Genomic DNA, 12,159 nt, shown 5'->3' with positions numbered 1-12,159 from the left:
CCACCCACCGCCGCCCCACCATGGAGCCCATTCTGCAGCGCCGCTTAAACCAGTCCCACCACCTGCGCTGCAGCGGGAGACCAACAAGGTGCGCCCAAAATTGCTGGAGCAGATGGCGCCCATGGAATCGAGACGTGGACTGAACCTGCACCAGCGGGGAGGCCACCAACGGATCTACCCATTCAGCCGACCATGCCTCCCCTACGGCAACGCTGCCGCTGCCCAGCTCACCAGCCGTTCAAGTGGTACGTGCTAACCCACCACCGTGGCCGGGTGGGAGGGTTTAGCTTCAAAAAGAAGCAGCCTTTCTGGTTGATTTCGATGCCACTTTGCTCATCTGCTTGTACGTGTTTTGCAGTTCACCACCGGACACTGCCTATCACGGAGCTGCTGCCGGCCACAGCCGCCAAGACCAAAACTCCCCCCATGTAACTGCCGGCCACCACACAACAACCAGATCTCGCACAGACAACTGCGCCAGCGTAACCATCAACTACAGCAGCAGGGTAACATAACTCTCCAACCCTGCTATGTGTGATTGTCTGCTGTCTGCATCTTGTACCTTGTCGCCAAATGCGAGAAATCTTTGCTATGAATAGTTTGGATACATGTACCGCTCTCAGCAGCTGAGCACAACACAAAGAGAATCACTAGTGGCTGCTCGTATATATGGACTTTGTCTTTGTCAGCTGTGCATCGATTCATACTTTATCTCTGACGATGTATCCGTCTACTGCTTCTGCTTGTTGCCTGGCATAAAGATTGTACACCACTAGTGTCCTCCCACTTCTTTCATAATAGATTGTACATCACTAGCTGCTTGCTGCTTCGGCAATCGATCCGTTCAACTTTTAGAATTCTTTGGTGCTTTTCTGGTACTGGATCGTGCTGTTGTTGGTGTAGTTGAGTCACCTGGTCAACTGCTTTCCATGACACAGTGTTAGCCAGTTTTCTGGTTTACATCCTCTATAAATTAGTTAAAGCAGTATCTGCACCAAATTGATATCCGGCGTTTGTTTCTGGTTTATAGCTGTAAGTTATGTATGGAAAAAAACGGGGATGTAAAACTCCCATAGAATCTAGTGTGCGTCACCTATGATTGATTAGCCCTTCATTTTCCTCTTTCTGGAATTACGTATTGTTCTCTTTTGGTGTTTTACTTACTTGTATACTACTTTACTTGAACTGATTATTTACAACTTACCTCAACCATGGAACCTCAGGTTGGGAAAGATGTCACCCATGGTTCTGATGTGGCGCCTGGGTTCACCCTCGATGACTCCATCCCCGACAGCCACCGTGCTGCTTTTTTTTGATGTCGCCGTAGAGGACACCGCTGACGTGCTGCTGCTCGACCTTGGACGACCTCGATCATGAGGTGGCTTGCATAGCAATCAAGTACTGCGTGAAGGTAATCTCACTCTCTCCAGGCCTGGTAGCTTGTTGCTAGTCATCAGTGTGCATTATTGTGTTGCTCAATGCGAGTAATACCTGTAAAAAATTTCTGTTTTTACGAAAGTGACTAGAGCGGCCTCCCACATCTTTTATAGGAGGTCGCCGCTCAATGCGTATGTCTGTATGCGAAAAGTAGGTTCCAAATTGTTAAACCTGTGTTCTTAGTCTAATCATAACGCTTTATGCAGGCAGTGACACACCGGAAGAGGCATTGGAGCTGTACCAAGACATGTGGCGGCGCTGTATCACATGCTTTTTATACCATTCCCTTAGGTGATTCCTCGGGTTCCCATTCGATCCCTGGTTCAACTTTTGGGATTATTTGGTGCTTTCCTGGTACTAGGTTGTGCTGTTGTTGGTCTAGTTGAGTCACCTGGTCTCTTTGACACAATGTTTGCCTCTTTTCTGGTTTACATCTTGTACAAATTTCATTACTTATAGAATCGTATACATGGGCGGGGCCAGGATTTTGGTGTGTGTGTGTGTGGGGGGGGGGGCGAGAAAGGCGATGGTCACAAATGTGAAAATGTATTTTAGTCTCGTAAAATACGTTAAAGAGAATATATGCTTATATACTTAATTGAATTCTAGCTACAATTACTGGTCTTGTCAGAACATATTTGTAATCTCATAAGAGGCGTTTCTTCTAACGATTTTAAAATCTTTTCTATTTAGTAGTCTATGTTCTCAATGTAGATAAGCAGCACAGGTCAGATTCTATTATAGATGTCTCACCACGTTCTACATAGTCTATTGTTTTATTTGCAAGTATAGAAAAACAATAGCTAGCTACTAGAGATAAATTCTTACGTGATGACAGGCAGTCGTGATGTTCTGGGACGATAAGTAGCCAAACCCCGCGGCGGTCAGTTGGCCAGAGGCTGGAGCTCTGGTACTGTTATTCATCGGAGGCGTATCCTGGTCTCATCTCTTGGAGCCAGTGGATAGTGAACGGCGGCGGCGGCAGCCCTAGCGGCGAACCGCTCCGATAAATCGATTGATCTAGTATATGTATAGGCGATTGATCGATGGACAGAGTGCTATTTGGTACGGGAAACAGCACCACGCCTCGATGGCCTTGGCAGATGGGCTACCAGGCCTGTAATTAGCTAGGCACAGGTCCAACAATGAAATCTGGGCTAGTTAATCAGGTAATTACTGCTGGCCATTAGCTCACAAACCGTACATAGTAGTACTAATACCTGTTGTACAATGTTGAGGGGGGCGAACCATTGGGGGGGTCTAGCCCCTGCTCGCCCCCTGCCTCCGCCCCTGATCGTATATCATACTTCATAACATATATGCTATTTTGCTTCAGAATTATGCGCACGTTGTCTTTTATGGCTTAAGTTTATAAATCCTCCTCCTTTTCAAGGAATAAGCTGATCAAGAGGATTAGTTAAATTAGTGTCTGCACCAAATTGAAATCCGGCTGTTGTTTTCTGGTCCAGAATTGTTTTGGGCTAATATCTATAAGTTATCTGTGGAGAAATGGGGATGTAAAACTTCTAGTATCCGGCACCTATGATTGATCAGCCCTTTGTTTCCAATCTTTCTGGAATTATATATTGTTTTCTTTTGGTGTTAGATTTACTTGTCTACTACTTGAAGTGATTATTTACAACTTACATGAACCGTGGAACCTCAGGTTGGGAATGATGTCGCCTAGTGCTTAAACACAGCACACATGGTTTTGGTGTGGCGCCTGGGTTCACCGCTGATGACACCGTCCCTGGCAGCCATTTTCCTGCCGATGTTGCCAGAGAGGACAGCGCTAGTGTCCTGCTGCTCGTGGAGTGCAGCATGGAGTACATCACAATCAAGTACAGCGTCGAGGTAGTCTCATTGTCTCCAAACCTGGAAGCTTGCTCTAGTTGCTGCCAATGGTCATCAGCGTGCATGCTGGTCTTGCTCAATAATAGGTTGGAGAATATTAAGAATTCTGTCAGAAGTATTGGTAGCAAAATTTTGTGTTTTGAGGCAAGTGTGGATGTACCTTACACATGAGTAGATAGATAGCACTTGTCTGCGACAAGATCCAGAATTTGCACATGTTTCCTGTAGTTTGCAGCTTCTTACAGCTGGTATGGCCACTGTGTTGGGAGCTGTACCCTTCATATTTTTGTTTGTGATGTAACAACGTGGTGCGGTGCAAAGCACTGAGTTTCAACATCAAGTCTCGTGCTTTCCATGAAACTTCTCTTTATCTGATTGCAGATTTGGAAATCATATAAGTCAAGTAGCTAGCTTACGTTGGAGGGAGGGGAGTGGAACATGAGGCAAAACCTCTCTCGAGGTCGCCTCGCTTCCCTTCGGTCTCCATAATGGAGGATAAATCTAGGTTTCTGTAGATTAGACCGCTGTGAATGTCTTAGATCTTTTTGGAGCCTGGGTTGTTCTTGGTTTGTGTGCTCTGTTAAACGGATTTTGTGGTTCCTTCTTGGGAAGGTTGTGGTTTTCACCTCATCCTTAAACGTAGCGCATATGGTTTTTGTGGGCTCTGATTTCCCATCTCCTGGGAAAGAAGTATCATTTTTTCTGTTCATTCTATCTTTGCTGGGTGTCATTGCTCATATTTATTTGTAGAGTTTTTTGTTTCACAGTTCGTTAGTCAGAGATCCGTTTGATGGTTAGTTTCCGGGACAAGGAATTTTTTTTGAGAAGGCATTTGTTGGTTCCGATGTACCATCTGCTGGAAAAAGAAGAGTTCTTTATTTTCCGTTCTATATTTTTCTTCAAAAATAAGTTTAGAGGCCTTAGTTTCAGAGGATTTATGTTGTTTGGTGTGTGTTGTAGAGGTTTTTGTGGGATCTGATTTCCATTTCAACTGTTCTTTCCTTATCCAGTATTGTCTACAGTCTATCTCTTCTTGCTCATATATCTTTCTTGCTTTTAGAACTGCTGCAATGGAAGCCCTGGAAATGACAATCCTCTTGGAAGTGACAGGAAAAGAGCCAATATGCCATATCAGACTGAAACATTTATGGTGGAGCTGTGCTTTGCAGCTAAAATTCCTGTGAGTGTCATTGCAATTGCACTGAAAGAGGTTAGGAATTGGAGCACTCCACCAAGCAGTATGTTTCTTCATATATACTTTTGAAGGCCTATCTACCAATTTTGCATGGCTGCTCCGGTGGTCCCTATCTAATTCCCTCTGTTAACTTTTGTGTTTGCAGGGGCTGCCGGTTAGTTCGCCAATCATTTTTTCACAACAATCCTTCAATTTTTTTGGACTTGGGTGCAGGGATTAGGCTGTAGAGGATTTCACTCTACCATTCGAGCCGCAAAGAGTGGGTTTTGTCTTAATATTGGTATGTTATGTTCTGGATGAGCCCAGTTTCTTTGTGATCACATCTAAAAGTAGTTGATTGCTAGCATTTACAAACACTGTTTGTGTGTGCAGATGTTTCCACGACAATGATTTTCAAGCCTGACCCTGTTGTTGATTTTTTACTTGCCAATCAGAAGGTTGATCACCCGAATGAAATTTATCGTGGGAAAGGTAAGATTTCTTTTCAACTTTCTTATGGAACTGTTCATAATGCTAGTATTATCTATATCTGTAACATGCTTGACTTTGTAGGTCAAGCGTGCAGTCAAGAATTTAAGGATAAAAACAAGCCCGGCAAACACAGAGCACACGACCATTGGCTTGAGTCATGAACATATGTGAGTGAACGTATGGATATTTGTTTAAGTGATGCTTCTTAATTGATTGTGTGGACTGGTTACATGACATCTTCTGATGTAATTATCTTTTGATTCCTTGCAGTCTAATCTGCTATGTGCGTCTGGATGCTTCTCAGGTGGCAAACTAAATCAAGTTTGATGAGATGTCTGAGCCAGGGCAGTACCCAAACCTCCGCTGGCAGCGCCCTGGTGCAGGATCTGCCTCACGTGCACGAGAAGGTCAAGATCTCATTGCTCATCTGCTGAGCCTGCCCTGCCTCAGTACGGGCTGGTGTGCGCTTCAACGTTTTGTGATGCTTTTGTCTTGGATGCCTGATATATCGTCGTAACGAGAGCCAGCTAGTTGAACACCTGAGATGTGCTGGCATGCTGGACACCTGTGCACTCGGTGCCTCAGAACCTACCTTTGAATTCCATTAGGATGGTACTGTTGAACCTAGGAATCCTGTTAGAATGCTGCTATGCTGAACTGTTAGCATGGAACCATCTAATATGTTGCTTTTCATCTGTCTGCTATTTTGTTTGATTTTCTCTGTATTTTGTGGTCATATCTGGATGTCATGACTCGTGCTTATTCTGGAAATAGTGTAGTAGGCTGTTTTTTCTGGTTAATTTTGTTGCCAAGGTTGTAGATATGGGAAAATGTTTTCTTGGAAGCAGGGTAGCCATAGAAATTGGAATCCTCCTGGCCTGGCACTGGCACTGTCACAGAGTCAGCCACCACAAGCAAGTTTCACCTGGCTTGTCTGATGTCATCACTTGTTGAATTGGAAATTAGGACGACAACATTGTAGGATGTTGCTAGTTATAGATGTCCTAGTTAGAAAATCTTGAGATTGCTTGTAGGCAGGGTGAATTGTTTTGTTGTGAGGCACATGAATGATATTAAATGCATGCATATTTCATGCAATTCTCCTAGTATTCTGGCTGTCACTAAATTTTGATTGGTTCTGATAGAAATTTCTTAAACATTGCAGTTGCTGTTAATTCTAAATTTCAATGCATGATTCTTTTTCGTTTTCAGGTGCAGGAAATCAAATGACTGCCCGATGGCTATCCTCGAGAGGAAGAAGTCACTCAACTACCTTGTGCTCGATGAGGTAACCGATGATGACAACTCTGTTGTCACCCTGACACCATGTAGAGGCTCCAGCTTCTCCACTGTCCTGCTCAAGGTACGGCATCTGCTCGAGTCCCCTGCTGTATAATGGATCTAGCAGCAAGTAGCAGTACCCCCACATGATGCTAGTGTTAATTTCTTGTATTGTGGACCTGTGTGTGTCATCATGTGGAACCTTTAAGTATTTGTGATTGAAGCAAGCAAGCAGTGTTAAACTAATTCACTACTAGCTGGCACCAGGCGGTACCTTCCATTCTTTGTTCTGGGTCAGTGCAGTCCAAGCCTATTCATCAGCAGCTGTTTTCAATAAAGCCATGTTAAATATGTGATCAAAGCAAGCCTGCGAGCTCCTTTATATCCTTCGTACTTAATAGTCAATACAATGATAATAGAAATGGAAATAGAAATCATTCACTACTTGGATGACTTCGTCCATAAAATTCACCCTTTTCTTTCTATTTCATAAAATTCAGTACCAGGCACACATGTGCGAGCCACAATTTCAAAATTTTGCTCTTGAAAATCACTTTTTTTTGGTTTATATTATTATATTTAAATCTGCTGTGGTAGATGACAAGGAAAAGAGAAAGGACATGATGGGAATATGCTATCTTGGATTTGGCAACAGGACATGCTTGCTACTTTAAGTGTTAGTCGCTGATATCGCGTGGCTTTATCCAGCTAAAGAACATTTATAAATGCACAACGGGAACTGAGCATTTAGGCATTTAGTTTGTTAGTGCCTTCACAGTGGGTCTAATAATTTTTTACAACAGAAGAGCCTGTTGATTTCAAGCAATAATCTCTTTTGTTGGTATACTGGTTATCTTTCTGTTGTATAACCTACATGTCTATTTGAGTTCGGAATTCAAAGCCTGTGAATTCTTGCTTGTTTTGACTAACTTACTAAAGGGTGACACAGATCGAGAATGAGATTGAGATCTGTATAGTGTAAACTTAATATTCACTGTTTCCATATCCTATTTGCCAACTTATTTCTTGTTCTTGTTTATGGCATGGTTCTTACATGTTTTTCAAGTCTATTTTGGATGCTCTGCTTTTCCAGTATAAATACTTTCAATCAGCTTGTGTTGTGCATGTCATTTAAGTGTAGTTGAAAAATGCGTTATAGCATTTGGTCCTAAACTATTTTTCAGGTTTATGAACAGGAATATAAATAGGACTCTACTCTGTTGATGTTGCTATCATCCAGACACCTCAAGCAGTTCTGGCGAAGCGACCGGGCGGCGATGGCCTTGCTATCGCCGAAGAGGCCATCTGGAGGTATGTCGGTGAGCCGCTGTGCTGCCTCATGTACCGGTACCACACTGATAGCTGTCTTTGGAGTTCATTACCCTGGATGGCCTTGTCTTCAGGTAGTACTTCTGATACCAACTTGTGTGTGTTGTGATGGACTGATGAATGAGCTTATTTGATCAATAGGAGATACCTTTTTAGTGTTATATCATTATATGGATGCATGCCCGCTGTGGATGATTCGTTTATTGGATGAACTGAACCCTTCATGGAATGGATGATTGAATTGTGCTTGTTTATTTTGATATGTGCTGGTCATTACAAATATTCTGCAGGCAAGGATTTTGTATCTTAAATAATTCTACTAGCTATTTGCAACTAGGCTTACATTCACATTTTGCGGAGTGGAAACTCAAAGATAAAGAAGCCACAGTTCCTGACCTGGTAGTGTCCAGTTCTTTGGTCTTATGATTTTAGAGACTGATTTGGGATGCTAGGATGCTAGAGGTCAACTGATATTTAAGTAGCTCTAAGTTTTCTCATTTGCTACTATATTTTGCTTAGAGACATGATTGGTATTTCAGAGCAAACAACAAAGATATAGTGATCATTAATCATTATGGTGATGGGTTTATTGTTTCTGCTAACAATAGCATGCTGGCTGAACCTTATAAGGAAGTTCTTTTTACTTATAGTTCATTCCCAACATGGATAGGAAGTCTTGTGATTTGATCATGCACACAACCCCAGTTCATGTTATCTTGTATTTGTATTTATCATTAATTATTAGAGCCTAGCTGCATTATGTCGCTCTCTATAACCTCCATAGCTGCTTGGTGTGTGTAGCGTTCAGATGCCATTACAGGTAATTTATTCTCTGGTTTCTCACCAGGAATATCTGGAGGCCAGGTAAACGAGAGGAAAGGTACAATCAAGTTCCAGCTGAATAAGGTCCTCTGCATTGGTGTCGCTATGAGCAATCTGTCGCTGTGGGAGAAGCAAATCCAGCTGAACATTGAGATGAGCATCAATTTCCGGTTTGTGTGCACGGAGCTCTACCAACCCATGCGTCTCAGTGTTTTGCGGGTCATTTTATTGTCTCCTGTTAGTTTTTGTTAGTGAAGTTCATTCAAACATGTTTGCCTGTTTTCTGTTTACGTCCCCTACAAATTTCCTTAGCTTGTAGAATCATGCATCATACTTTATATATGCTATTTACTCCAGAGTTATGCACGTGTTGTCTTTCACAACTTAAGTTTATAAGTGCTCCTTCTTTTCAAGACATTAACTGATCAAGAGGATTAGCTAAAGCAGTATCTGCACCAAATTTAAATCTGACTTCTGTTTTCTCGTCCAGAAGTGTTTATGGTTAATATCTGTAAGTTGTGTATGGACAAATGTGGATGTAATACTCCCATTCATTCTAGTCTGCACCACCTATGATTGATTAGCCCTTTATTTTCCTCTTTCCGGAATTACATATTCTTCTCTTTTGGTGTTATATTTACTTGTCTACTACTTTACTTGAAGTGATTATTTACAACTTACCTGAACTGTGGAACCTCAGGTTTGGAAAGATGTCACCCAGGATTCTGGTGTGGTGCGTGGGTTCATCAATGGTGAGTCCGTCCCTGGCAGCCATCGTGCTGCATTCTTTGATGTCGCCGGGCCGAGAGGACGTAGCTGCTGTCTTGCTGCTGGATCTTGGACGACCTTGAGCATGAGGTGTCCAGCAAGCCTGCATAGAAATCAAGTACCACGTGAAGGTAAGCCACTCTCTCCAAACCCAGTACCTTGCTAGTCATCAGTGTGGGTTATGGTATTGCTCAATGCGAGTAATAGGTTGGGGTGTACTAAGAATCGTCAGAAAATTTGTGTTTTGAGGCAAGTCTGGATGTACCCTGCTCTAGAGTTGAGAGTACTTCTATGGACAAGATCCAGAATTTGCACATGGCTCCTGTAGTTTCCAGCTGCCTAGAGGCTACAGCTGCCTAGTTGTTCCTCATGCTCTGTGGGTGTTCTTCTGAAATGCAAGTTTGGATTCTCTAGATGTACTAGTCTGCACAACACAATAGAAGCACTAGTGGCTGTTGGTATATATGGTCTTTTTCCTTGTGAGCTGTGCAACGATTCATACTTTATCTGTAATGTAACTGTCTAGTGCTACTGGCTGATATAGATTCTACAGCACTAGCGGCCTCCCATATCTCTTATAGTAGGTTACTGCTCAATGCGTATGTTTGTATGCGAAAAGTAGGTTCCAAATTGTTAAATCCGTGTTCTTTAGTCTAATTATCACGCTTTATTTATGAAGGCAGTGACACACGGGAAGAAGCATTGGAGCTGTACCAAGACATGCGATGGTGCTGTATCATATGCTTCTTATACAATTCCCTTGTGTGTGTTGTCTTCAGGTAGTACTTCTGAGACCATCTTGTGTGTGTTGTGATGGACTGATGAATGACCTTATTTGATCAATAGGAGATACCTTTTTAGTGTTATATCATTGTATGGATGCATGCCCGTTGTGGATGATTCATTTATTGGATGAACTGAACCCTTCATGGAATGGATGATTTAATTGTGGTGGTTTATTTTGATCTGTGCTGGTCATTACAAATATACTGCAGTCAAGGATTTTGTATCTTAAATAATTCTGCTAGCTATTTGCAACTAGGCTTACCTTCACATTTTGCGAATTGGAAACTCAAAGATAAACAAGCCACAGTTCTTGACCTGATAGTATCCAATTTTTTGTTCTTATGATTTTAGGAACTGATTTGGCATGTTAGGCTGCTGGAGGTCAAACAGACTGATATTTAAGTAGCTCTAAGTTTTGTCATTTGCTACTATATTTTTCTTAGAGACATGTTTGGTATTTCAGAGCAATATTAAAGAACAAAGATATAGTGATCATTGGTGATGGGTTTATTGTTTCTGTACACACCAGCGTGCTTGCTGAACCTTGTAAGGCGGTTTTTTTACTTATAGTTCATTCCCAACATGGATGGAAAATGTTGTGATTTGATCATGCACACTGCTCCAGTTCATGTTATCTGATATTTGTATTTATCCATAATTATTAGAGCCTAGCTGCATTATATCGCTCTCTATACCCTCCATAGCTGCTTGTTGTGCGTAGTCAGCTTTCAGATGCCAATACAGGTAATTTACTGTCTCTGATTTCTCACCTGGTATTTCTGGAAGCCAGGTAAACGAGAGGAAAGCTACAATCAAGTTCCAGCTGAATAAGGCCCTCTGCATGGGTGTTGCTGTGAGCAATCTGTTGATGTGGGACAAGCAGATCCAGCAGAACATCGAGATGAGGGTCAACGTCCGGTTTGTGTGCATGGAGCTCTACCAACCCATGCGTCTCCAGGTATGCAGCCAGGGACACCTCCACTGTCTCAAGGTTCAGTGTTCATACTTTGTGGGTCATGTTATTGTCTCCTGTTAGCTGTTTATAGTGAAGTTCATTCAAACATGGTTCTGCAATGGCTTAAGAATTTAGAATTACTAGTGATTTTCCTTGTGAAGTTGCCTTGGGTTGTTCAGTTTTGTTGGCATAATAATTGGCATTTTGTGTCTGTTCATATCCTAAAACCATCTTGGGCATAATATTGCAGTGGTTATGATTAGTTGTAGTAGGTTCTTAGCTCTGGATTGCCAATTTTGTAAGCATGTCGTGTCTCTGAAACGCGTGTGCCATGTTAACTGGATGCTAGTGTTTGAGCTCTTAGATATTTCGTCTCCACTAAATGTGAATTCTGTCATGTGCCATCTTGAATGCTCAATGTTGATCAACTAGACCTACTGCTAGTTTGGTGCTTGCCGTGTACATGCTCCCCAAGTTTTACTGCAACACCTTTCCGCCATCACATGTTGAAGTGACGAACACTCATAACTGTTATTACTTATTAGTATATCTTGCCTGTGTGGAGTAGTGGCTTCTTGTGCTGGACCTGGAGGTGAATCTATCTTGGTATGTTGTTGTGCAGCTGATGGCCGAGCCACTGAGCCTTCTTTGACCAGTGGTTGTTGGACATGCTGGCTCGAGGGGTACACCTAGCATCAGAATTTTGTGGCAACCCTGAAGGGGAGCGGTGGATTTGGCCCTGATTCAGCAGGGGGGATGGAGGCCTTGGCTGCTGGATGGAACATGCTTTTTTTAAACATCGTCAGATGTGACGATGCTTCTCTGATGTCGTTTGGCTATCTGGCATGGACCATGATGGCCATGAAGTGATCAAGATCACAAGGCACAGATGTATGACGTATTTGCTTTGAATTCATTATATAATGTAATTTGAATGTGAATTTGCTCCCATTATAGTGTCACTTGAGCGTGCATGTATCCAGATGAGTTCTGTGCTCGAAAGCTATGTTGGCATAATATTGCATGATTAGAGTTTTGAGTCAGTTTGATGTAATCTGATTTGCACTCGGTCAGGTGACCATTTGAACCTTTTCCGGCTGATGGGGTTGGCACAAAAGTACCATGTACATTAGAAAATTTTAAATTGGCATGTTTCATGGGAACTCTTTTATGCTCATGGTTTATAGTGGTTGGAGAGAACATTTTATGTTCGTATGAAGTACAGTATTGATCTTGTTCAAAATATATGTGGAGCTCTAAA

General features: G+C 42.3%; 1 protein-coding gene and 2 long non-coding RNA genes across 5 annotated transcripts; all 3 read left to right on the top strand.

The window, feature by feature from the left end:
* Nucleotides 1-393: 393 nt before the first annotated feature.
* On the top strand, nucleotides 394-4,470 carry LOC124667557. 2 transcript variants are annotated; one of them, XR_006991326.1, is made up of 4 exons: nucleotides 394-506; nucleotides 1,224-1,411; nucleotides 1,644-1,728; nucleotides 4,352-4,470. It is a non-coding gene; the product is annotated as an uncharacterized LOC124667557 (long non-coding RNA). The 2 variants fall into 2 exon arrangements; XR_006991325.1 differs by lacking the exon at nucleotides 4,352-4,470 and adding an exon at nucleotides 3,104-3,198.
* A 22-nt stretch (nucleotides 4,471-4,492) lies between these two features.
* LOC124667556 lies at nucleotides 4,493-6,318 on the top strand. Of its 2 annotated transcripts, XR_006991324.1 has the most exons (6): nucleotides 4,493-4,529; nucleotides 4,632-4,745; nucleotides 4,859-4,957; nucleotides 5,039-5,124; nucleotides 5,228-5,364; nucleotides 6,170-6,318. It is a non-coding gene; the product is annotated as an uncharacterized LOC124667556 (long non-coding RNA). The 2 variants fall into 2 exon arrangements; XR_006991323.1 differs by having other exon boundaries at nucleotides 4,506-4,766.
* Nucleotides 6,319-7,515: 1,197 nt separating this feature from the next.
* Nucleotides 7,516-9,799, top strand: LOC124667915. The gene is made up of 3 exons (XM_047205145.1): nucleotides 7,516-7,641; nucleotides 8,415-8,559; nucleotides 9,090-9,799. The coding sequence occupies exons 1-3, from the start codon at nucleotides 7,578-7,580 to the stop codon at nucleotides 9,238-9,240; spliced, it is 360 nt and encodes a 119-aa protein (XP_047061101.1). The 5' UTR covers nucleotides 7,516-7,577; the 3' UTR covers nucleotides 9,241-9,799.
* The last annotated feature ends 2,360 nt before the right edge of the window (nucleotides 9,800-12,159 follow it).

The sequence above is a fragment of the Lolium rigidum genome, chromosome 6 (genome assembly GCF_022539505.1).
Source record: "Lolium rigidum isolate FL_2022 chromosome 6, APGP_CSIRO_Lrig_0.1, whole genome shotgun sequence".
Taxonomy (NCBI): Eukaryota; Viridiplantae; Streptophyta; class Magnoliopsida; order Poales; family Poaceae; genus Lolium; species Lolium rigidum.
This window is presented reverse-complemented; position numbering and strand designations above follow the sequence as displayed.

What these genes read in the sequence shown, in the direction of transcription:
- LOC124667915 (XM_047205145.1), top strand. Translation starts at nt 7,578, where the DNA reads ATGTACCGGTACCACACTGATAGCTGTCTTTGGAGTTCATTACCCTGG. An exon ending in CTGGATGGCCTTGTCTTCAG is followed by an intron (nt 7,642 to 8,414) that starts GTAGTACTTCTG and finishes GTTTCTCACCAG; the next exon opens with GAATATCTGGAGGCCAGGTA. An exon ending in GAGATGAGCATCAATTTCCG is followed by an intron (nt 8,560 to 9,089) that starts GTTTGTGTGCAC and finishes GTGGAACCTCAG; the next exon opens with GTTTGGAAAGATGTCACCCA.